Below are 27,029 nucleotides of genomic sequence, written 5' to 3' on the forward strand. Positions count from 1 at the left end.
TGACAAGGGACCAAGACTTCAGGTGATTTGCTGTGCATGAGTAGACATGTCAAGCTAAGTAAAATTATGGCTGTCTATAAATATGTCTTCTATGTCCCTCTCTCAGCTGAGAGGTCCTAGTTTTGTGGGTACATGGATGCTGGTATCATATAAAAGTGTCAGTGCCATGTACAAGATTTATGCTAGTGCCATGTAAAAGCACCCCTGCTGGCACTATGTGGATGTGTCCCTGCCGGTGGTATGTAAAAGTGCACATGCCAACACCACCTGAAAACATTTATGCTGGTACCATGTAAAAGCACTTATGTTGGTGTCACATGAAAGTACCCATGCTAGTGCCACTTGAAAGCACTTGTGCTGGTATCACATAAAAGTGTGCATGCCAATGCTATGCTAAAAGCATCCAGTACACTGGTTGGCATTAGGAAGGGCATCCAGCTACAGAAATCATGCTAACAGAGACAAAACAGAGCCTAGGTAGCTCTCCAACTGACCAGTTCCTGTCAAGCCATCCAACCTATGCCAGCATGGAGAACAGACATTAAATGATGATGATGCATATATGCATGTATATAATATTCCTATTTCTTTTTCTGAATATCCTATTCTAAAACTTCATGTTTGCATATTTTATTCATTTTTTCACTAAGCCTTAATTGAATTCTGTAATATCTGTTTGGCTTAGATTATTGCAGTTGGAGTAGTTGGAATTTTTACAGGACAGATGTCAAATCCAGAAGCAAAAACTAGAAAAATGGTAAATATTTCTTTGATTTTTAATGTTTTTTTTTCAAATTTTCACTGTAGTTTTGAAAAATCAAAGATTGTTAGACCTATTCATAATAATTTCTAGCTCTTGGTACTGCTTTATTTACTGAGACTAATGATTTTAGGATGTACACTGCTATTTTTTAATCATACAATTATTTATGTACTTTAATCGATGAAAATAATAAACAAATGAGTATTAAAAATGAAACTATGAGAAACAAGGCAACAATCTAATGTGAACATGCACGCATAGACACACACACAAAATGTGTCTTCTAAATCCTCTTGAACAGGAAGATTCTTTTTTTTTTTGTTACCAACTGGCTTATATCAAGGATTTCTTGCCAAAATATTAATTTCTTCACTTGGGGATGACAATCTGGATTTACATAAAAATAACTTGTGATTTATACAAAATTATGAAATAATTCTGTTTTGGAATGGTTTAACTCAAAGCAAATAAAGCTATTAATAATCACATGTAAACATTGGGTTAAGAAGCTCTTTGACTATAGTCAAAGGCTGCCCTAGGACACAAACCCACATTTTCTGTAGGCATGTCAGTACCAAAGTACTCCTTCAAATTTCTCTTTCTATTTTAGAAACTTATTTTAACCATCACTCTTTAAATCTTAAGAAGGTCTTGCAGATTTTTATAATCCCAGCTATCATGATCATTTGTAGCATGTGAATGAAGGATTTGCATTCTCTCCCCAAGACTCCAAGTTTGGCCATATTTTGCTCTAGTCAGGTTGATATGTATCCTGTTGCTCCAATAATAGTAAGTATGAAGCTGAAAGTGTATCTTGGGTACTGGATTTGCAAACTTCTTATCAATGGTCCATAGATGTCCTCTTTCTTTTGTATTTTTCTAACCACACTGGTGTCTGGAGGGCAGCTGATTTCTGCAACAGAACATATCTTTTCTTTGTGGTCTCACACAACAATATCTGGCCAGTTGTGTTTTAACTTGGTGACTTTTTTAATATTTAAGTTCCACTAATATTCTTTTGATCCATTAATTTCAATGTAATTAAATTTATTAGTAGGCATTTTTGTTTTCATTATCCTGTTCCAGACCATTCTAGCCACTGCATTATGCTTCATGGGAAGATAATATCTGGGAGACAGCTGGTGATAATGTAGTTGATGTCTTCAGTCTTGGCCTTACAAATCCTATATTTGTTGTCTGTCAATGTTTTCTGCATTATGCCACAAATGTAGCACATGACTGTATGTAGCATATATTTTGTCCCAGAGAGAAAGGCCACTGTACACAAGAAAAAAATCCTTAAGGAGGAGAAAGTTCTTATGAGACATTGTACAAAAATTCCAAATCGCCTAAGCAAACAAATTGAAAGTAGTGAAAAATCCTGCCTGAAAATACAACTGCTGAAGATTGAAGAAAATCTGCAACTTTCCCATGAAAAAGAAAAAGCAGACAAAGAGGTCTGAGCTATAGACAATATAAAATCTAACCCCAAAGCTATCTACAAGTTTGCCATAGACACAGCCTCAGTGCACTGCAGGGTAGGGCCTCTGATTGAAAAAAGAAGGTTCACTTACAGGAACCCCAATGAGGGTAATTGAAATACTAAATGAGAAATTTTTAAATGTTTTTACTCCATCCCTAAGACAATTTCAAGTCAGCAATCCAGCTGACTTTTCCGCCACTACAAATATAAAAACAGGGGCAGTTATGATTGATTACATCAATATAAAAGATGATGTAATAAGGGCTATAGATGAGATGAACCTGAACTCAGCTACTGGCCCTGATGGATTTTCAACAATCTTTCTAAAATCATGTTAACAACTCCTAGCAAGACCACTGCAGTCTCTTTTCTAGAGATTTCTTGCAACTGGCAAACTTCCAAGCAAGCTGAAAGAAGGGAAAATATATCCCATCCGTAAAGGAGGTAGCAGAGTAGAGACCAAAAACTACAGACCTATCTCTCTGACCTCGCACATCAGCAAAGTCATAGAGTGAATAGTCAGAATAAAGCTAATCACCTTCCTTGAGGAAAATGACTTGCTGATTGACACCCAATATGATTTCCAACCAGGAAGAAGTTGCCTGTTCATAATGGCCTTCTCAGATATGTCCTCAGTCACACCAAGAGCCACGATCACAAGTCATTCAGATGATGAAGTTCTCTCGATGGACACCAAAACCATCTAGCATACAATGATGTCACCTTACATGTAATGTGAGTATTGTTAGATATCAATACAGCATTCATTGGAGCATTCATTTGCATTATTTTTCCAGTCGTGTGAGCTACCCATGTGGTGTTCATAGTTTGTTTCATCTGAAGGGGTGGTCATGAATATTGTCTCTGTTTCTCTTTCCAATCTTTTTGACAAAATGCAGTTCCTCTGCTTCTCATTCAAACATTTAATTTTGGAAAGAATTGTTTGATGAAGGGTAGCTCCATTGCTTTTTGGAACTTTGGGTCATCTCTTGAACATTTGTAAAAGGGGAAGATTTTGAATTTTCCTTCACTGCATATTTCTAGATATTTGCTCAGTGGAATCTTGTGTAGTTCCTCTTGGATGTGTTGGCTGTGGGTTCTTGCACAGGAATTGTTTGTTTCGCCAATATAATTCTCCTTGCTGCTGGGGCGAGTAATGCAGTATATGAGATTCTGTGTCTTGTAGTTCATATCTGTATTTACTTTGAACAAGAGTCAGTTCTTGAATTTTTTGTGGGAACCACTTTCTATATATTTGAAGCTGTTGTTGCATGTTCCACATTTGCTATCTCCACATTCCTTTATGGAGAATTCTGATTAATTCTCTAATGTGAATTTTGCCCTTGTGAAGTGTTTTTTGAGATTATTTTGGCTGGCGTCTACATCATCATCATCATTTAATGTCCATTTTCCATACTAGGAATGGTTGGGTAACTTGACAGGAGCTGGTAAGGTCAGTGGCTGCAGTGTGTTCCATAGTTGGTTTGTGACACACACCATTTTACAGAGTGTACTGGGTGTGTTTTATGTGATGTCATCATCAGTGCTTTTTATGTGGCACCTTGGTCTTATGATGTGTGTGCGTGTGTGTGTGTGTGTGTGTGTGTGTGTGTGTGTGTGTCTGTGTCTGTGTGTGTATGCATGCAATCAGACATTACATACACACAAATTTATATATATATAAAAGAAGATAAATAAAATGCTTTCATCTTTTTTTCCCCCAGAAAAAAATCTATTTAATTTTGACGATTTTATCAGCATCACTGTTTTCAACTGGTGGAATATCTGCTTTTGCTATGCATTCTTTTTGGGCGGTAAGTACACCTTTATCTGAATTGTTCTGTTGACGATTTCTATTAATAAAAGTTAACTATTTTGTTTTTATGATGGAAAAAATCAAAACTAAGCTCATTTGCTTCCTGTCAGTCAGAATTCAAAGCATACGACTAATTGAATTATTCTACTAAATTAATTTGTTTTGGAAAATCAGTTTTTCTTTGTGTGAGCCACATTGTTAAAGTTGTAGTTCTATAAAGGAAAACCTTCAATTTTTTGCTTTTTGGATGAGAGAAAAGGGGAGTGGGAGAGAGGGGGAGGGGAGAGAAAGAAAGAAAGAAAGAGAGAGAGAGAAAGAGAGAGAGAGAGAGAGGGAGAGAGACAGAGAGAGAGAGAGAGAGACAAAAAGAGACAAAGACAGAGACAGAGTTTTCCTATTGACATAAAATCCTACCATTGCAAGGATGATGTTAGAAACTGTGGAAATCATGCCTATTTTAAAGAGAATATAGACATGAAGAAGGATTTCTATGAAGAAATGAAACCAAGTTCTGAAGTCAATTTGCTTGGAACTTACGGTACTCACAACTATAAACATGATTATAAATTTATAACTGTGATGTACAATTAATGTAGAGATTAAAAATATCTAGATCAGAAATTATTAATCAAGGTTGGGTTTGTGTCAAATTATTTTAAATTATTGGTTTTTATTGATGGAAAACATTTGTAGATTGTTAAACTAATTTTTGATTTTCTTAAAATTTTTTCATATTTTCTTTTATTCAGTTAAATTTTGGGTCCCTTGTACTTGTGCCCAGGCTGAGAGTGAAGGAACACAACCATTATTGCTCACATGTACATAGTACCTGTTGCTGACAAAATAAATAATAAATTACAAAACTCATCAAACACTTTTTAATTAGCATTAGCATTAACTAACATAAAAGACAATGTAGGTACTTAAAAAATTAATTTTAGATATTTGTAATTATGGTTTTATTGTTTGGCTGAAATAATGAGAATAGATAATCATTTGGTGCTGCGGAACAATAATAGAATCATTAATAATTGGATATTATTACTGAATTTTCTCAATAGTTTCTCTAATAGAAATCCTACAATTAGAATTGTGTGCGTGCATTTTATAAACTTCTCTGTAATAATTTCTATAGAAATGTTCTTTTCTGAAATTTTCTCTTGAGAGACACTGTAATATTCATATAAATTTATATACAAGTTGCTGGATGTAGAAATGGTAAAATGTCTTACAAAACAGGTTGTGGTATTTGGTTACATTCCTTTAGATTCTGAGTTCAAATCCATCCTTCCTTAGGTCAACAACTTTGTTTTTCATCAATCTGAGGCCGATAGAATTACAACCAGTAAAAGTAATTTAGGTTGATATAATTGGCTAAATCCTTGAAGGTGGCACCCCAGCATGGCTACATTCAAATTAGTGAAACTAGTGAGACAATAAAAGACTACATGAAAACCACTTTAATACTACTGAGAAATCCTTAAAGTTTTGCAAGATTAATTTCAGTGTTACTAGAAAAGTATGGAAGATTATCATGTGTGACTTTCTTTCTTATTCAAATGCTTTTTTTCCTTATTTTAGCTTCACTCTACTGACGAAAATATGGCTATTTTATTTTTCTTTGGACTATATTTAATGGTTGTGGAATTCGTTTTGGCTATTGTTACTTCATCCATTTGTTGCTGCTGTTCAGGAATAAAGGTAAGAGCAGTTTTTTTCTTTACTTGATAACTATTTTTTGTATTGCAAGACACAAGCAACTATCACACTGTTTATGCCATCTTAGATCTGAAGATCGTATATGCAACATTCGACACATTTAGACTGCAAGAGATTGGATCACATGATTTGGAGTTACTTCAGCTTATAATCCACAAAGTTTTCAAAAAGAAAATAAGAAAAGAGAAGTATATGATATGGTAAAAAAAAAATGATAGATTTAGACCAAGGGCCTGGGAACAGGGGATGCACTTGCAACCCCCCAAATCTTGTAGGGGTGCAAACTTCACTATTGCACCCCCTACTTAGCTTTCTCAGGCTAAGAAAATAGTGTTTAAAAATTGATCAGTAAAAAGTTGCTTCAAGCTAGGTTCCTTCACAAAATAGAAACAAAGAACTAAAAGCAATAAAAAGCACCCACACCCAATCCCTAAAAGATATATTACTGAACTAAAGCATCCTTATCATTGAAATTAAAATTGGACAACAGACGTTAAATGATTATTATTATTATTATTATTATAATTATTATTATTATTATTATTATGATATATATATATATATATATATATATATATATATATATACATATTGTGAAGTATTTGCCATCTAAATGTGACTGACCCATAGGGAATGATGCTACCGTTGTCTATAGTCCCAGGAAAACATCTCTTCCAGCTGGCTAATGACACACTGTCCAACTAGTGTTTGCAAAGTGATGAGAAGAGATTTCAAATACAAAATACACTATGCTTTTTCCAGTGACAAACTGTTGCTGATCTCAAAAAAGGAGAAACAAGCAATAAAAAAAAAACCGTTTGTGTATTCTCTTTCAGAGCATAGACTACTACCAACCTGAAGGACTGCTTACTCGTGTGTGTCACATCTAGGACGACCAGCTTACCTTCTGGGTCCAGAAAGACTGTACTTACATGTACGTCCAAGCTTTTCTTGACCAGCACCACCACGCCCCCGCCTCCTCCCCGACTAGGAGAAATAAGTTTCTCATAGTCGTTTAGAAGAGGCAAGAATGCCTGTGGCCTGTTCAACTTGGACTCAGTCACAACACATATATCTAATTTTCGTGACCTGAGATTGTCCAGAAGGCATGTTTGCTTTCATTTCGATCCCAGGCCACATAAATTTCCACACCCTAACCTAATTTCCATGGTAAAAGTTGAACATACTTACCTTTTAAACTTGGGGAGCGGCTGTACGACATTCGTCATCGCCGCCTTCTGTTTCCTTCTTTTCTGGTGTAGCCGCTGGTGCCAGAACTACTTTTTCTTTCATTATGTACTGGCTTACATAGAAAATATCCTCCGGATATCTTTGTTTGAACTGTCAAGAACCCTTTCGAAAGAGAATTCGCACTAGCTTGCATAGCCATGAATTGGGGCAAGGGATGACGGTCAGACGGTAGGTGATAACAGACGCAATAAATGTCTGCACCACCTCCGCCCTCCCTTTCAGGGACAGTGCTCTTCTGGACCAGGTCTGGGTTAGTGCTTCTACCCTGTCCGTCACCTCACTCCAATTCTTCTCCGTCTGGGAGTCCGGGCCAAACCAAACTCCGAGCAACTTAATAGGACCATCAGTCCAGTGCCCTATGATACTGGACGTTATCGGCTTGTTGCTCCAGGTGCCAAGCCGCAAACTGATGGACTTGTCCTTGTTAACTTTTGCCCCTGCCACCACCTCATATATTCTGATTGCCTCCGCTACTGTAAGGACTGCTTACTTACGTGTGTCACATCTAGGACGACCAGCGGACCTTCTGGGACTAGAAAGACTGCACTTACCTGTATGTCCAAGCTTTTTTTTTAACAACACCACCACGCCCCTGCTTCCTCCCCGACTAGGAGAAATAAATTTCTTGTAGTCATTTAGAAGGGGCAAGAATGCCTGTGACCCGTTCAGCTTGGACTCAGTCACAACACATATATCCAACTTTCGTGACCTGAGGTCGTCCAGGAGACATGTCTGCTTTCATTTCGATCCCAGGCCACTTACATTTACACACCCTAACTTAATATCCGTGGTAAAAGTTGAACATACTTACCTTTTACACTTGAGGAGGAGGAGCTTCACGACATTTATTGTCCTCTCCTTCCTCCTCTTCCTTTTCTGGTGCAGCCACTGGTGCCAGCAATATTTTTTCTTTCACTATGTACTGATTTACGTCAAATATATCCTCCGGATATCGCTACTTAAATTGTTTGTAATGTTCTGTATCCACTCTGGCTAGTCACAAATGTGGCGGTTTACCTTCTAGTGGTCCCCATATTTTGTAGTTTTTTCTTTGTAATAAGTCATGTAAGACCTTGTTTTTCGTGTTATATGACACTATTTCCCCCCACCCCTGTGTGTTTTGGCGGAGGGTTGGGGTGGGTTTTGATTTGGAAGTGGATAGGGTTGCTTTTTTATTTGTGTTTTGTAGTGTTTCTTTTTGTTTTCTTGTTAGGTGGGGGGAGTCTGGGCCGAGGGTTTTCTTTCTTTTATGAGACACAACTGTGAATTTCATTTCTTCATCTTCCGTCTTTTTCTTTTTCTTGTGTTTTATCTTTTTCTTTTTCTGGTTCTTTTTCCTTATTGATTTTCTCCTTTGCTTCTTTCACTTGTTGCTTCTCTTGTTGGGGAGGGACTTTGGTGCTTTTTGCGTCTGTATCTTCACTTTCTCACACTCGGAGTGGATGTGACCCTTTTCTCCACATTTGAAGCATCTGGGTCGACGCCCCTCCACAGACACTCTTGTGCTCAGTCCCTCCCCTATAAATATTCAGTCGAGCCTTGCTTCAAGAGTTTTGTTTCACGCTTGAACTAATAACTCAAGTGTCTGACCTTTCCAGTTCATTGCTTCTCTTTTCTTCATACTTAAGATATTAATCTCCTCCTCTGCTTCATATATTACTGCTGCCGCCATCCAATTGACATCGTACCCAGCCAGAATCTCCTCAATTACAATTTTTGCGGTTCTTCGGCTGAGGTACGTTGGTAACAACATTACCTGTTCTGTTTTTAGTGTTTGTGTCAAAATTTCTTTCGCAATGTCTGCATATTCAGATTGCACCTCCACCGCCGCATTTCTGGGACCACGTCCGACATATTTTATTTTTCCCCATATGGGGATGAGGCATTTTTCAACAATGTCGTTTTTCATTGACATGATTCTTTTATATTTCCTGTTGTATATTTTATATACAACAGTCTTCTCTGCTAAACTTTGAATAATCTCCTTAGGTGGCGACAGTTGTGTTTTGTTGCCAGACTTTTTAATCATTGTTCTATACTTGAACAACTGTTCTTTCGATATTTCGATTTCACAAAACTGTCCGCCAAATGGCAGCTGAGAAACTTGACTTCTTTGCTTCTTCCTGATTTACTTTTGGGTTTTCCTCCTGCAACAGTGGGAAATCTATCTCACTGAGAAGAAAGTCCAGCTTTGATGACATATCTTCTTCCATTACGAATTTAACTCGATCCATTTTTGTCACAACTGACAAAAAAAAAAAATGATTTTCCCCTCTAACGGGAACACAAAAAAACAGTTCGCACAAAAATGATTTTTCTCCCTGCAACGGGAGCACAAACAATATTTCAGAAACAATTTTCTGCTCCGTAGGGTGAAAATACCATTAAAAGGGCTTCCAAAGTTCAAATCTTAACAATGTAACAAATGCAACAGAAAACCATTAACAATAAATCAACAATAATAGACAGGTAACTCCCTTTGCAAAAAACAGCAGTAAAACACAGAAGTAGGTATCACCAGCTATGTATGAGAAGAGATTTCAAACACAAAATACTATATCCTTTTTCCATTGACAAACTGTCACTGATCTCAAAAAAGGAGAAACAAGCAATAATAAATCTCTGAGGGAGATGTAAACAATAGCAGCAAAAAATCATGAAGTATATTTGCCAGCTAAATGTGGCTGACCCTATATATATATATATATATATATATATACCGGAGTAAGCACATGAAATGTGCAACAAGGTGGAAAAAAGAGTACTCAAATACCAGAGGTAGAGTAATTTTCTAACAAAACTGTCCGATGAACGGGAACATGAAACTCAGAGTAACAGTCTTTTGTTATATTTTCTGCTGCTTTTAAATAAAGTATCATCATCATCATCATCATCGTTTAACGTCCGCTTTCCATGCTAGCATGGGTTGGACGATTTGACTGAGGACTGGTGAAACCGGATGGCAACACCAGGCTCCAGTCTGGATATATATATATTAGAATATATATATATTAGAAAAGATAAGTTACTCAGAGAACTGGATGGTTGTACATTTACAGATTTTTATGAATATGTCACATGTTTTTATTAATCATATACTAGCGCTTTCATCTACTCTAATAGATTCTTCATTTTTAAATGTGGCAGCATTCTCCTGCTGAACAAATTATATGAACGCTTCTTAATCTGGGAGTTAGGATCAGTTCCACAGAAGTTTAAAGATGTTTCTATTGTCAACAAATGTGAATGTGACAACCATAGAACTATCTCCCTTTTGTGTGTTGCTGGGAAGATCCTTGGAAGGGTTTTCTAAAACAGACTAAATGATGCCCATTCCAGCTTTGTGTTGCCTGAATCTCAGTGTGGATTTGGGGCTGGTAGATGCAGAGTGGATATGATTTTCAGCCTTATGCTACTTCAAGAAAAGGCTCATGAACACAACCAAGACTCTTATGTCACTTTTGTAGATCTAGAACTTTCAACGTTGTATCTATGGATGCTCTTTGGTTTGTCATTAGAAAGCTAGCTGTTCCCCAAAAGATGCTCAATGTCATCATTTCTTTCCATCAAGGGATGATGGCTTATGTTAGATTTAGTGGGGAAGTGTCCGATCCATTCACAGTCTCAAATGGGACAAAAGAAGGCTGTGTTCTTGCACCACTCTTATTTGCTTTGTATTTTACTGTCATGTTGGAAACATTGTTCAAAGGTGTTAAAGAAGGAGTAAAGTTACTTGTTCAGTCAACAGCATTTCAAAACAAAAACTAAGACTTTGATGCAAACAGTTTGAGATTTTCTCTTTGCAGGTGATTGTGCTCTTGTAGCACACACTCTTGAGGACATGCAATGGATTCTAAACAACTTTTTACATGCATCAAAGGTTTTTGATTTGACTATTGGCATCAAGAAAACTGAGCTTGTCCAACAGCCCATTCGTGACCATCCTCTGGTTGTTGCCTCCACTGTATATGTTAATGGAAAAGCATAAAAAATTGTTTCCTCTTTCACTTATCTTGGTTTCATTGTATCCAGTGATGCTAAGATGGATAAAGAAATTGACTCCAGAACTGAGAAGGCTAGCTCCACTTTTGGCATGTTTTATCACAGGCTTTGAAACAACCACAACATATCATTGAAGGTGAAAGTTGATGTATATAAGTCGGTGGCTTTGACATCATTACTTTATGGTTCAACAAGCTTGATGCTTTTCATATGCAACACTTGAATAACTATCTCCAACATAAAACTGAGTGACCATATTTGTAACAATGAAGTACTAACAAAATGCAACATATCAGGTATTGAAGCCATCCTCATCAAAATACAGCTTAGATGGTCAGATCATCTCTCATGTATAAGTGATATCAAAATTCTGATATAACATATAAGTGATATGAGAATTACCAACAGGAAGGTCAGTTGGAAGGCCACTCTTGCGCTTCAAAGACAAACTAAAAGACAATCTAAAGTGATGCAACATTCCCTTTTCTACCTTGGAAAACAAAACATTAGAATGCAGTACCTGGTACCAGTCCTGCTTCTCATCAGTTTAAATATTTGAGCAAAGTCGACTCCAACATTGGGACCAACTTCATGCTAGCATGAAGGTATACTGGCATAAAGCTGCTCCTCTAAATGGAAACCTTACCTATCACTGTGATTTTCTAGCATGAAGCAAAGCAGACCTTGCCATCTACTCAAGAAAACATATAGTGAATGATCCACAAACATTTGAGCAAACTGAGTCCTCGACTTTTTCCATTTGCCAAAACATGATTACTGCTTTATTTTACAGAACCATCAATTATCTTTCATGATGAGAAAATCCATTACACACACACACACACACACACACACACACACACACACACACACACACACACACACACACACACACACACACGCACGCACGCACACACACACACACACACACACACACACACACACACACACACATCAATATAACAACAACCATCGCCACTCTTTCAATACTAGCTCAATTGATGAGCTCGTAATCTCCACAATCAAGAGCCCTTCACAGTTCAGCTATTTACTTCCTCGTTTCCTCGAAATACCACAAGTGACCCATCATGTAGTAACACCTATACATAAAGGGAGTTACAGGGTTGAAGCTAAAAATTACAGACCTGTTTCTCTCACATTTCACACATCTAAAATTATCAAATGCGTTGTCTGAAATAAAATTATTACATACCTATTCTTAATAATCTCTTGAGAGAAAATGGTTGTATATATTTTGATTTTGTTAAGGTGATTGACAAGATTATTCATAGAATCATCTGAAATAAGTTAAGGGATCTTGGTACCACAGGAAAACTCCTGCATGGTAGAAGCCTATTTGTTGCTGCAAATGGTTTTTTTTCTGCAAAGTCACCTGTAATAAGTGATGTGTCTCAGGGAACAGTTCTAAGGCTATTATTATTTATCATCAACCTATCACAAGTGCACTCATCCAAACTAATGTGTTACACTGATGATGCAATAATATCAATGGCTATCCAAACTCCAGAAGATACTCTCACACTCCAAAATGTGCTAAACCTCATTTATCAATGGGTGTATTAAAGCAATATAAAATTTAATACATTAAAATTTCAGGTTCTTTGTTACAGGAGGAATACACACAAATCACAATATTCGACGCCAGAATGATTCAGAGTGCTAATGACATACGGAACTTAGAAGTAATTATGTCAAATGATGCATCTTTCATTAGCTACGTCACCAAGTTGACCTCTAAATGCAGACATTTCATAGGATGGATCCTACAAACCTTCATTTCAAGAGAACCAGTAGTTAGTCTAACTCTTTGGAAAACTTGAGTTCGGAGCAGTTTAGATAACTGCTCACCACTTTGGTCTCCTGACTCATCCAGTCTCATAGAAGAAACTGAAAGGTTACAAAGAACATTCACAAGTAAAATAACCTCTGGTTAAAAGCCTTAACTACTGAGAATATTTGAAAGCATTGCATCTCTACTGTCTTGAATGCTGAAGAGAGAGATATACTATCACATGTGTATGGAAAATCCTGTTCCAAATTCCAGCACAGAAGAATTAGAGAAAATTTTAATGTATTAACTGTCAAATACTGTCAGCTTCCAAATATATCACCTATGAAATCATGAACAAAAACACTTAATTGTACCAGTTTGATATTTTAGAGATCCTCAGCTTGTTAAACTGCAAGCCTAAAATAATTAGAAATATAAAGGGAATCTCTACTGAAACATTAAACAAAAAAAAAAAGAAGGAAACATTGGATAAAATCCTAACAATAATACTGGACCAGCCAGCCAGTCAAGGATGCACTCAGGGGAGAGAAGTCAGCTGCTACCAATTCAATCACAGACCAACTTCTAACCACAAAGTGACAACAAAGCTGATAGAAAATAAATTAAAACAGTGCTCAGATCTAGTTGAATCGATTCACAAAATCAGTGCCCCTTAATTTTGCTCAGATTGCTTTCAATTTTGGTGTATCAATGCAACTTTGAACTTTGATTACAATCAACCAAATACTTTATCTGCAAGTTAAAGAATCTGATGTTACTTGGAATTAAAGTTGAGGAAATTTGGGTAATTTTAGCCAATCAACAGACAGCAAGGCATTAACACTTCACCTGCATGTTGCATTGCATTGATTCTTCTCACCATGAGATTTACTTCGCCTGCATGTTTTCTTTGAGCAAAAATTTATATTCATTAATTAGAATTTTATTGTAGATATTTTTCATCATTTGTCTTAATATTTTTCATATTTTTCATATATCTTTTATATATACTTCTTTACACATCCATACACACAATACTTGTGGTGAGAAGAATCAATGCAATACGTGTGGGTGAAGTGAAACACAACACAATGTGTGGTTGTCATGGTAACAAGCTGTTAATGTGCATGTATGTGTATAGATAGATACTTCTAATATAGGATAAAATTTTTTTTTTAAATTTCATCAAATGGCCAGCGTATTAAAATACCTTTAAAGGTGAAAATTATAAACAATTATAAATAGGGGCAAAAGAAGAAAATTTCTATGCCAATATGCTTAGAAATAGACTTTAAATCGTCAATCACCACATACAAATATACATCACTATGAATACATGTCGTGCTGAAATCGAGGAAAGTAAGCTAACGGAATGTTTTTTTTAAATGCTTTCCTCGATTTCCGCAGAATGTCTATTCATAGTGATGCATATTGTATGTGGTGATTGACAATTTAAAGTCTATTTCTCAGCATATTGGCATAGAAATTTTGTTTTCTTTTGCCCCTATTTATAATTATATAGACAGACAGACAGACAGACAGACAGATAGATAAAGATGGATATAGCTGGTCTATGGGGTTACCCTGGGTTTCATGTCCACAAAGTGCTTAGCTTTACAGCAGTTCTTCAGGCCTTAGGCCCATGGCTTCTCTAGCAAGTGGCCTCTCACTAGCTAGAGAGGCTAAGCTAAGTACTTTACGGATGTGAAACCCAAGGTAACTCCATAGACCGGCCACATCTATCTTTATCTATATACTATTCTATAACATAGAACCTGCTTCTTTTTCAAATTTATGATTTACTGACGAGATATTTCTTTCTGTCTGTCTATATGTCTCTCTCTCTACCTCCTTCCCCCCTCTCTCGTTGCTCACACATGACTATCATCCATCTTTCTTTTCCTCACGTGATCATCTTTCTTTTCCTGCACGGATGTTCAAAAGAGTGGATGTGATTTTTTTCTCTCTCTTCCTTCTATCTTTCCTCTTTTCAAAAAAAGTGTTTCTTCCAGTGTTCACTATTTTCCTCTAATTCTGGTCTAATGACCCTCCATGTTTGTTTTCGTTCGGCTTCCTTGTATGTCTCCACTGTCAGGATTTTATTCCCAACTTTAACCCTCCATAATTCCTACATTTTATTTTAGAATTTATGGGAGCAACTGTCTTTAAAGACTCCTATTGTTGTAGCATGCTCGAAATGAGGAGTAGATAGACAACTGACAACTGATGAATAGTTTTTTTACTGTGGTTATTTGTCCTGTTTTCCATTTGTTTCTCCTTGTTTACATATTTCATGTTATTTGCACCGTTGATGATGCTTGTATCCAGATATGCATGTATATATATATATATATATATATAGTGAAAGTTTACAAGAAAACAAAAGACAAAGACGAGTGTTTAAACAACAAAAAGATGTATTAGTTTAATGCTCAGGAAGTGAGAAAATCTTTTACATTTTGAGCCTATGCTCTTTGACAGGAGGGAACACAGAAATAAACAGGGAGAGGAAATAAGAAGAATATATATATATATATATATATATATATATATATATATATATATATATATATATATATATATCCCGGCCCATCAGGAATCACTGCAGAGATGCTCAAAATATCTGGCAGTGTTGGCTACAGCCTAGTCACCCATATTACGAACCAGGTGATACACGAAGGAGTCATACCCAATGACTGGTGTAGCAGCATCATAGTCAACTACTACAAAGGTAAAGGTGACGCTTTAGATACTAATAATTACAGAGGCATCAAGCTGTTAGATCAGGTTATGAAAGTTACGGAGAGGGTCATAGCCCAACTAATTAGGGAGCGAATCAATTTAGATGAGATGCAGTTTGGGTTCGTGCCAGGTAAAAGCACCACTGATGCCATATTTCTAGTGAGACAGCTGCAGGAGAAATATCTAGCCAAGGATAAACCTCTGTACCTGGCCTTCGTTGATATGGAGAAAGCCTTTGACAGGGTCCCCCGATCCCTTATCTGGTGGTCAATGAGGAAACTTGGGATAGAAGAATGGTTAGTAAGAGCTGTGGGAGCCATGTACAGAGATGCTGTCAGTAAGGTGAGGGTTGGAAATGAGTACAGTAATGAATTCTGGGTAGAGGTAGGGGTCCACCAAGGTTCCGTCCTCAGCCCAATCCTATTTATCATAGTCCTCCAAGCGATCACAGAGGAATTCAAGACAGGTTGCCCCTGGGAGCTCCTCTATGCTGATGACCTTGCACTAATTGCGCAGTCACTATCAGAAATAGAGGAGAAGTTTAAGGTGTGGAAGCAAGGACTAGAATCGAAGGGCCTTAGAGTCAACCTAGCAAAAACCAAAATCCTAATAAGTAGGAAGGTAGATAAAACACAACCCCCTTCAGGTAGATGGCCCTGCTCAGTATGCAGTAAAGGAGTAGGTAGTAACTCTATAAGATGTACCCGGTGCAAGCTATGGACACATAAGAGGTGCAGCAATATCAAAGGCAGATTAACTACGAAGTTAGTTTTTGTATGTGGCAGATGTTCAGGTGCAATAAACACTGTAAACAAACAGGAAACAACTTCTATCTCATTCCAGGGAGAAAAACTAGAGGTAGTCAATAGCTTCCGCTATCTGGGTGACCAAGTTAGTAGTGGGGGTGGGTGCGCTGAAAGTGTAACTGCTAGAATAAGAATAGCCTGGGCCAAGTTTAGAGAGCTCTTACCTCTGCTGGCGACAAAGGGACTCTCACTCAGAGTAAAAGACAGACTGCATGACGCATGTGTACGAACAGCCATGCTACATGGCAGTGAAACATGGGCTGTGACTGCTGAGGACATGCATAAGCTCGCAAGGAATGAAGCCAGTATGCTCCGCTGGATGTGTAATGTAAATGTGCATACCCATCAGAGTGTAAGTATCTTGAGAGAAAAGCTGAACATAAGAAGCATCAGTTGTGTGCAAGAGAGACGATTGTGCTGGTTTGGACATGTGGTGAGAATGAATGAGGATAGCTGTGTGAAAAAGTGCCACTCCCTAACAGTTGAGGGAACCCGTGGAAGAGGTAGGCCCAGGAAGACCTGGGCTGAGGTGGTGAGGCAAGACCTTTGAACATTGGGCCTCACCGAGGCGATGACTACTGACCGAGACCTTTGGAAATGTGCTGTGCGTGAGAAGACCCGGCAAGCCAAGTGAGATCGTTGCCAGGGCCCCTGGACTGGCTCTTGTGCGGGTGGCACATAAGATGTACCATCCTGAGCGTGACCGTTGCCAGTACCGCCTGACTGGCCTTGTAGGGTTTTCGAGCGAGATCGTTGCCAGTGCCCCTGGACTGGCTCTTGTGCGGGTGGCACATAAAAGACACCATTTCGAGCGTGGCCGTTTTCGGGCGGGTGACACATAAAAGCACCCACTACACTCTGAGTGGTTGGCGTTAGGAAGGGCATCCAGCTGTAGAAACTCTGCCAAATTAGATTGAAGCCTGGTGTTGCCATCCGGTTTCACCAGTCCTCAGTCAAATCGTCCAACCCATGCTAGCATGGAAAGCGGACGTTAAACGATGATGATGATGATGATGATGATATATATATATATATATCTATATATATATATATGTACCTCTCTCCCAGAGAGTGAGAGAGGGGATATATATATATATATATGTATGTATGTATGTATGTATGTATGTATGTATGTATATATACATATATACCCCACCTCTACCCCCACCCGCAACCTAAACCACACACCACACACACCACTATACCATATACACCACCATATCATGCAACACATCACATCACTTCCCAGCCCATATCTTCACACCTACACATACACACACATCAAGGTTACCATCCCTCTTCCACATGCACATACTCTCTTATACACACATACGCACACCTTCGTTTTGGGATCACTACAACTTTATTATCTCCCCTTCTTCCTAGCTCTCCTGTGTGACCCTTCTGTCCGGCATTTGCCATGATAGATTGCTAGCCACTACACATTCTTTATTTTCTCTCCTTGTTTCTTTCTGAGTTCCTTTCTGTGAAAGAGCGTAGGCTCGAAACATTAAAGATTTTTTCACTTCCTGAATGTCAAACTAATACATCTATTTGTTGTCTACACCACCTGTCTTCGTCTTTTGTTTTTTTGTGAATTCTTCCCCTATATATATTTATATATATATATACATATATATTATATATTTTTATTATTTATTATATATGTTATATATATATAGAGAGAGAGAAAGAGATAGATAGATAGATAGATAGATAGATAGATAGATAGATTTTCAGTAAATAATAAATCCGAAAAAGATGCACACTCCAAGTTATAGAACAGTATAGTATAAAGCTAGATAAGACTAGTCTATGGGATTACCCTGGGTTTCACATCCCAAAAGTGCTTAGCTTTACAGCGCATCATCAAACCCCCAAAATCTGTTGGCACATGACTCTCTGGAAAGTGGTTTCTCTAGAAAATGGAGGAGGAAAATACTTCATTACTTTGTCAACAACAGGGGATTGTCTCCCTTTAGCTGTTATTCATAATCAACTCTGTTAGTGTGTGGATCCCAAGAAGCTAGCTGGAATTTCCTGGAGTGCAAATAGGGTCTGAAGACTTATATATATATATATATATATATTGCACAGTGATCACTTTAATCTTATAAAATATCATTACTATTATTATTTACAGAATTGTAAAAATTCATTGCTGCTTATCAAAAACCATCTCAGAAAAACACATGAAGTTTGCTTACAAAAACAACTTTATGAACTAATTATAATTCTTAAATCTGATGAGAAGAAGCAAGGTTCTAGTGGTGGAAGCCTGAACTACAACAGGCTTCTCCCACACAGAATGTTTCCTGTTACTTTTGGGTACCTCCTCGTACTGAATATAGTGTATACATTGTCATCAAAGAGAGACAAGTGAGAAAGTATGTGTATGAGATATGTGAAAGAAGCCAAAAGGAATTAGAGTAAGGTTGGGAGAGATGAAAAGAGCTGAAGAATGAAAGAAAGAAACTAATGAGAAAATGAAGGAGGAAGGCAGAGTTTTCTTGAATCCTCCTTGTTTTAATTTTGGGGTGAAGCAGAAGGATCAAGGATTTTCTTTTCTTCAAGAATTATTCTATGATGATTTTAGAGGGGTATGAAAATTTTGTAAGAAACTCATTGAGAGATAGTGATGTTATAAGACAAACATGCAAACACGACATATATATAGTAATTAAAAGCTATGATTTACAAGTAATATTTTACTTTTTAAAATAATAATCTATTCAAAATTATTTTTCTGCTTCTACAGAAAGATGCTGTCACAACACAAAGACCAGAAAATTTGTTTCTATCACCAGTTGTTTATCCACCAAATGTTGCTGAATCACATACACCTCTACAATACCCTGTTCAACCTCCAAATGCTGCTGGGGCATATATACCTCCACAATACATTGCTCAACCTCCAAATGTTACTGGGGCATATTTACCTCCACAATACATTGCTCAACCTCCAAATGTTACTGGGGCATATTTACCTCCACAACACATTGCTCAACCTCCAAATGTTGCTGGAGCACAAATGCATCGATAAAATAATACTTCTTTTTCAAACGTTGCTGAAGAAGCTAATCCTTCATCAAATACACAATGAGATGGAATAGAACTTTTCATAATTTGACTAATTGTAAATTGTTTAAAAAGCATTATATATATATATATATATATATATATATATATATATATATATATATATAAAACTTTTATAAGTAATATTCTAAAAAAATATATAACTGAACTTATATTGAGTGCTCAATTATTTTGAGCAAATAAATGTGTATATATGTGTTTTTATATTATTAATAAATTCATGAACTTATCAATAATATACTCAGGAAATCAATATTTAATATTTCGAAAAACATATATCCAATATGACACGGCAACATAATAAATTTAAAATTTAAAATATAAATATACGAAATATAAATATCAATATGTATAAAAATCTGAATGTAGATAAATATACGTGTGAATATAAATGCATATAAAAATTTATGTGTAATTAAGCATGATTTTATACACAACGAATTATGTAAATCATATAAAATAACTAACCCATCACAACTAGATATACTAAATGATGAACATTCCATAATTATGCAAAAATTAGATATTGAAGACTGCACAGAAATATATACTCCAAACACTCCACACTTTAATCTAAAAGACCATAAACAAGATTTCAATATTAATCCTGCCATTAGACTAATTTGTCCTACTAAATCAGACCTCGGAAGAATAAGTAAGAACATACTAGATAGAATTATTCCTATAATAAAGAAAAAACTTAATTCTAATTTATGGTTCAATACGGGAGAAGTAATCTCTTGGTTTCATTTATTACCTAATAAGACTAGCTTATCATTTATACAATTTGATATTAATAATTATTATGCATCCATATTACCTATTATATTAAATAAAGCAATAATTTTAGCTAAAAATATTACTGATACTACACCACTTGAAATTGACATTATTCAATTAGCTAGAAAAACATTGATAAAATTCAATGATAAATTATGGTGTAGATCAGGTAACAATAGTTTATTTAACTTATTTGATATCACAATGGGATCGTCCGATTTGGCACAAATAACAGACTTAGTGGGATTATATTTACTAAATGAAACTAAACACTATTTTCCATCCTTGAAAGGAGGAATATATAGGGATGACGCACTCCTTGTATATAATGGTAGATCCAAAAGAAAAATAGGAAAGTTAAGAGAAAATTTACATAAATTCTATAAAAATTTTGGCTTATCCATCACATTTGAAGAAAGTTATACTAAAGCAAATTTTTTAGATGTAACATTAGACCTCAATACTTCAATATATTCTCCATATCATAAACCAAATGACTATCTTAAATACGTAAATATAAATTCAAATCATCATATTTCATTACTTAAAAGTATAGTAAATAGTATTTCTATCAGAATATCTGACTTATCATATAATGAGGAAATTTTTAATTGCCATGCTGATTATTATAATCAAGCGTTATGGGCAAGCGGACATAAACAAAGTATTAAATATATGAAAAACACCAAATTAAAAAATTACATAGCACAATTAGAACTAAACAATATGATAGAAAATAACAAAATACAAAATAAAGATAACACCACATGCACCAATAATATACAATTAAAAATAAAACATAAAAATTATACACAATATAATAAAAATTCTAAAAACAATATAACACAAAGAACTAAACATCACTAATAAATATCCTATGAATAATATACACTTCCTAAAATCATTAGATAAATTCCAAAAATTACCTACGTGGAGCTCAAATAGACAAATTATATGGTTTACACCTCCATTTTCCTTAAAAGTCAAAGGCTAAGCAAAAAAATTTTTTAATATAATTAAAAAATGTTTCCCCACAGAACACAAGTATCACCACATATTCAATAGATCATGTATTAAAATTTCTTTTTCCACAACACCAAACATAGGATCTATTATTGCCAGTTCAAATAGACGAAAAATTCATACATATAAAAAAACCTACCATAATAACAATAATGTTAATAATAGCAATAATAATGACATCATAAATAGAAGTGCAAATAAATATAAGAATATAAATACGCAAACCCCTAATAATAATATTGATATAATACGACAGCAAAAACATAATAAATACCATATAACTGAAAAAAGACAAAATATAGCAATAAACCCAACAATACAACCTAATATAAATAAAAATAATTCACAAAAATGAACACACATAACTCCAACATAATAGACACCACAACAAATTCTATAAATAATACTTTATATACCACTAATAATAATAAGGATAATAATAAACATTCACAACAGAGATATAAAAATAATAATAATTGCTCATGTAAAAATAAAAAAATATGTCCCTTACAAAGAAATTGCAAAAGATTAAATATAATATACAAATGCATAGTCACAATAACTAATAACTCACATAAAATGGTATACATAGGGAGCTCTATTAATTTTAAACAAAGATACCTGGCACATATACATTCCTTTAAACCAAATACAAATAATAATACAACCTCATTAGCTACATATATACAAAAACTTAATAAAAATAAAATTAATTATAAACTAGACTGGTCAATAATAGATTCTGCCACACCATACACACATAAATCAAATAATTGCCGTTTATGCACATTAGAATCACTGAATATATTACTATATAAACTAGATAACTTAATAAATAACAGATTAGATGCGATAACATCATGTAAACACAGGTATGATAAAACCTTCAAATATTATAATAAATCCCAAAATAAGGTAGAATAAAAAACACATGTGTGTATTCTTATGAATATATCTATCTATTATATAAAAAGCGCACATATTTGGGTGTATATACCTATGTATATATACATATATATAGGGGTAAATATTAGATATATATGCATGTTAAACGTAGAGACTTAATAAGGGAATTCTAATGATAGCAATTTATAATTAATTAATTAAAATTAAAAATAAATGCTTAAGAATTTGAACTTAGATTCTAGTATATTACTTCATTGGAAAAAAAAAAAAAATTATACTAAATTGAAATTGAATTTAAAATGGAATCTTCTGATAAAAACTATTTATTTGCAATATTCTGAAGTCTAGCTAAATTTAATGTTGAAATATTCGCGGTGGATGAATTTTCAAACTTGGATCGGATTTATAGGATTACCAACACGTCTAACAGCAGGATGAGTTTTGCCGAGGTCTTGTATACATTTAGAAAAAAATATACCAATTTTTATACAAAAAAGTGTTTAACACTTAAAATTTCAACAAATGAGGAAATGAATGAACTTTACATATTTCAGAAGGATTAATTTTACAATTTATAGGAAGGACAGTATATATTTTATTGTTATTTTTAATTTTTTAATATTTCTAATGTTTTAATATTATATATATACCATTGGTTCTTAATTCATCTCTGAAGAGCGGAATTACTGATAATAAGCTGATCTTTGGATCACTTTGTGATTATAGTAATATTCGCGAAACGATCGTAAGATACTTAACTCTTTAAATTTTAGGTTCTTTTATATTTTATATTTTAGACTTTACAATATTCATGCTTAATTACGCATAAATTTTTATACGCATTTATATTCACACATATATTTATCTACATTCAGATTTTTATACATATTGATATTTATATTTCGTATATTTATATTTTAAATTTTAAATTTATTATGTTGCCGTGTCATATTGGATGTATGTTTTTCGAAATATTAAATATTGATTTCCTGAGTATATTATTGATAAGTTCATGAATTTATTAATAATATAAAAACACACACACACACACATATATATATATATATATATATATATATATATATATATATATATATATATATATATATAAAGAGAGAGAGAGAGAAAAATAAATAAATGGAGTTAAATGCAGGTGTTATTCAAATCCTTTTACTTCTGACATATTTTTCGAAGAAAACATTGGTATTATTCCAGAAGGAATAAAATGGTGTAAAACAATGCAATCTTCTCATCAGGGAAAGAAAGAAACTAAACACATCAATAAGACATTTTATCAGAATTCGACGACTGGCACCCATGCCAACCTCTCCTTCATTGGACACTAAACTCTGCTTGCGAAGACCTGTTGGGGCAAGTGAAACCGAAATCGTGATGGCACCTGTACCAGTGGAGTGCTAAGAGCACCGTCCGAGCATGATCATTGCCAGAGCAGCTGACTGGCTTCTGTGTCAGTTGCATGTAAATAGCACCATTTGAGTGTGATCGTTACCAGCGTTGCCTTACTGGCACATGAAAAAACATTCAAGTGAGGTCATTGCCAGTGCCGCTGGACTGGCTCCTGTGCAGGTGGCATGTAAAATACACCATTCTGAGCATGGCCATTGCCAGTACCGCCTGGCTGGCCTTCGTGCCGGTGACACGTAAAAGCACCCACTACACTCTCGGAGTGGTTGGCATTAGGAAGGGCATCCAGCTGTAGAAACTCTACCAAATCAGATTGGAGCCTGGTGTAGCCATCTAGTTCGCCAGTACTCTGTCAAATCGTCCAACCCATGCTAGCATGGAAAGCAGACGTTAAACGATGAATGTATATATTTGAAAAAGGGAAAGAATGACTTCACTGGTAGTTCTAATCAATTTAAATTTCTAATAAATTTCTAATAATTTCTCGCATTTGTCCCTATTAACCCTTTCAACCTGGAATTTTTTCTCAAGATTTGCATGCATTTATCTCTAAAATTTTGGTAAAACTATATTGTGCAGATGCTTATTAGATGGTTTACGGTGGTGCCAATTATGTAGACACTATTTTTAGTCTGGTACATATTTGTACCATTTGAGTTTTCTAATCTACCATGTATGTACCACTGTATTTAAATGAAGTACCATGTATGTATCAGTTGTATCAAAATACCGCAGAAATATGTATTAGAAATATGTCTTAGAAATATGTATTGCAACATCGTTGCAAGAATATTACTCTCCAATGTTTATAAACTATGCACAATATGTTTATGATTAAGTAAATATGTTTACAGCGAAGAAAATTTTATAAATAACTTACTAAAGCATGAGAACCAAAGGCTGCACTCAATTAGTAGGAAAGGAGTTGAAAGAAATTCCATTTGCTGCACCCAGTGTAAACTATGGATACATAAGAAGTGCAGTGGAATCACAGGTAGATTAACAGATAAAGTTGTCTGTGTATGTGACAGATGTGCAGGAACAATAAGCACTAAGAGCACATGGGACTTAGATTCTCTCAAATACTCAGGAGGCTCTCTTGAGGTTGTAGATAGTTTCTGTTACCTAGGTGACAAAATTAGCAATGATGGAAGATGCTCTGAAAGTATTGTTTCTAGAATAAGAATTGGGTGGAGGAAGTTCAGAGAGCTATTACCTCTGTTGGTAACAAAAGGACTCTCTCTCAGAGTGAAAGATAGACTATATGATGCTTGTGTGTGAACAGCTATATTCCATGGTAGTGAGACATGGGCTCTGAATGCAGAAGACATGTGTAGACTGGAGAGAAATGAAGGATGTGTAACATCAGTCCACATGTACGACAAAGTGCAAATGTATTGAGAGAAAAGTTGGGCATAAGAGGAATCAAATGTAGCATGCAAGACAGAAGACTACATTGGTTTGAACATATGATGTGTATAAATGAGGACAGCTGCATAAGGATGTGCTGATCACTGAAAGTAGATGGTACCTGTGGAAGAGGAAGACCCAGGAAGTCATGGGATGAAGTGGCAAGGACCGATCTCGGGATGTTGAGCCTCCTAGAGGAAATGACAATGGACCAAGATGTCTGATGATATGAAGTTCTTGAGAAGACCTGCCCATGTCAGTGAAACTGAGTTCTGGAAGTGCTGTGTGACCCACCTACACTTAACGAGAAAACTTCTCACACACTCTCCCACAAAGAAACCAAACTACAACTCTACATCTCTTCTCTTCCTCACATTTCCACTTCATGCACTATGCTTACCTCCCACTCCTCAATCCTGTCCTCTTGGCCCTGTGCCACTGTATCGTTACTCTCCACTAGCTTCCGAACTGTGTTCCACCCACACGCCCTGTCTCACTGTAGTATTCCTATCTGCTAGCCCCTGACCTGTGTGTTCCACCCACACATAGCAAAACCTTTTCACACACCCTACCCCAACAAACCAATCTACATCTCTACATATCTTCTCTTCCTCACATTTCCTCCTTCAAACACTATGCCTAGCTCTCACTCCCTAGTCCTGTCCTCATGGCCCTGTTCCTCTGTATCATTGCTATCCAGTAGCCCCCCCCCCCCCGCCCCGATTATCTACATACCCAGGTTTTCAGAACTCATTTTCCCACTCTGCTCTCTTTAATCACACTCCCTTCGCAGTAGCCTGCCACTTATATTATGGCGTTCAAACCTCAAGGGTATGCCCTGGCACTTACCATCATCTCTCTCTTCCTGTACTCAACCATCCCATTTATATTCTGATCTCCATCCCTTGTGAGTATGCCCAGCACTTTGCCACCATCTCTATCCTGCTATCTCCCACTCACTCTCTCCTTCTCTTGCACTTCCCTCAGGTTGGGTAACCATGCATTTCCTTTGCAGCAGCGCACCTGTTTCTGTCTTCAATTTTGATCTCTTTCTCTCTCTCTGGCCAGGTAACCTTGTACCACCTGTTTCTGTCTTCAATTTTGATCTCTTTCTCTCTCTCTGGCCAGGTAACCTTGTACCACCTGTTTCTGTCTCTCTGTCTCACTTTAACTGTTCATCATCTGACACATGATCACTTTCCCCGATTCTCCCTCCCCTCTCAAAAGAGTTTTTTTTTGTCTTGGAAGTACTTGGTGACCCTATCAGTGGAGGTTCCACTTAAAAGCACCCAGTCTGCACTGTAAAGTGGTTGGCATTTGAAAGGTCATCCAGCTGTAGAAACCTTACCAAAACCTACCTTGCCTGTGCTTTTACCACATAAAAATCATTAAGTCCACTCTGCCGAGTGGCTGGCTGGTGTTGGGAAGGGCATCCAGCAGTAAAAATCCTGCCAAAACTGTTACAGAAGTCTGGTGCAGGCTTCTTCCTGGTTGGCTCTTGTCAAACTGTCCCACCCATGCCAGCATGGAAGGAGGGCGTTAAATAATGATGATGATGCTCTGTCTAATGTCTTTCATAGAATTCCACATGTAGGGGTTGCTCATCTGCAGCTTGGGAAAATCTGCATTCATAGACTGCACTGCTTATAGGCAACAGCACAGAAATTTGAAGCTATTTAAACTATGCAAATGTGGCTTCCCTGGAGCAATGCAAAATCTCAGTTAACCAGGTCAGTGAGTTCAAAAATAAGTGAATTTCCACTAGCTGAGGTACTTTCCACTGTGACAAAGTTTTCCAATTTTTCTAAAATTTGAAAGATCAAAGAATAACTTGATTATGCTAATTAATAAATTACACAAGCTACAACTATAGTGGTGGTACAACAACAAATATATTGCAAAAGGTTTTGACCACAAATCAAAAATATTAGATGACATTTTTGATATTAAAACTTCATTTTCTCATCAGGAAAATGTTGAAACAGGAGTTTCTTAAACCATGGCAACATTTC

The 27,029-nt window shown here is 35.9% G+C and overlaps 1 protein-coding gene across 1 annotated transcript in view; it reads left to right on the plus strand.

Moving 5' to 3' along the window:
- LOC106870696 (uncharacterized) overlaps positions 1–21,039 on the plus strand; it is a 45,681-nt gene extending 24,642 nt beyond the window's left edge. The window contains exons 3-6 of the mRNA XM_014916859.3: positions 686–757; positions 3,971–4,060; positions 5,644–5,763; positions 19,133–21,039. Coding sequence (XP_014772345.2) covers positions 686–757; positions 3,971–4,060; positions 5,644–5,763; positions 19,133–19,417 — 567 coding nt within the window. The 3' untranslated portion in view covers positions 19,418–21,039. The remainder of the gene's footprint in view (positions 1–685; positions 758–3,970; positions 4,061–5,643; positions 5,764–19,132) is intronic.
- Positions 21,040–27,029: the final 5,990 nt, after the last annotated feature.

The sequence above is a fragment of the Octopus bimaculoides genome, chromosome 11, assembly GCF_046866305.1.
Source record: "Octopus bimaculoides isolate indiv1 chromosome 11, ASM4686630v1, whole genome shotgun sequence".
NCBI lineage: Eukaryota > Metazoa > Mollusca > Cephalopoda > Octopoda > Octopodidae > Octopus > Octopus bimaculoides.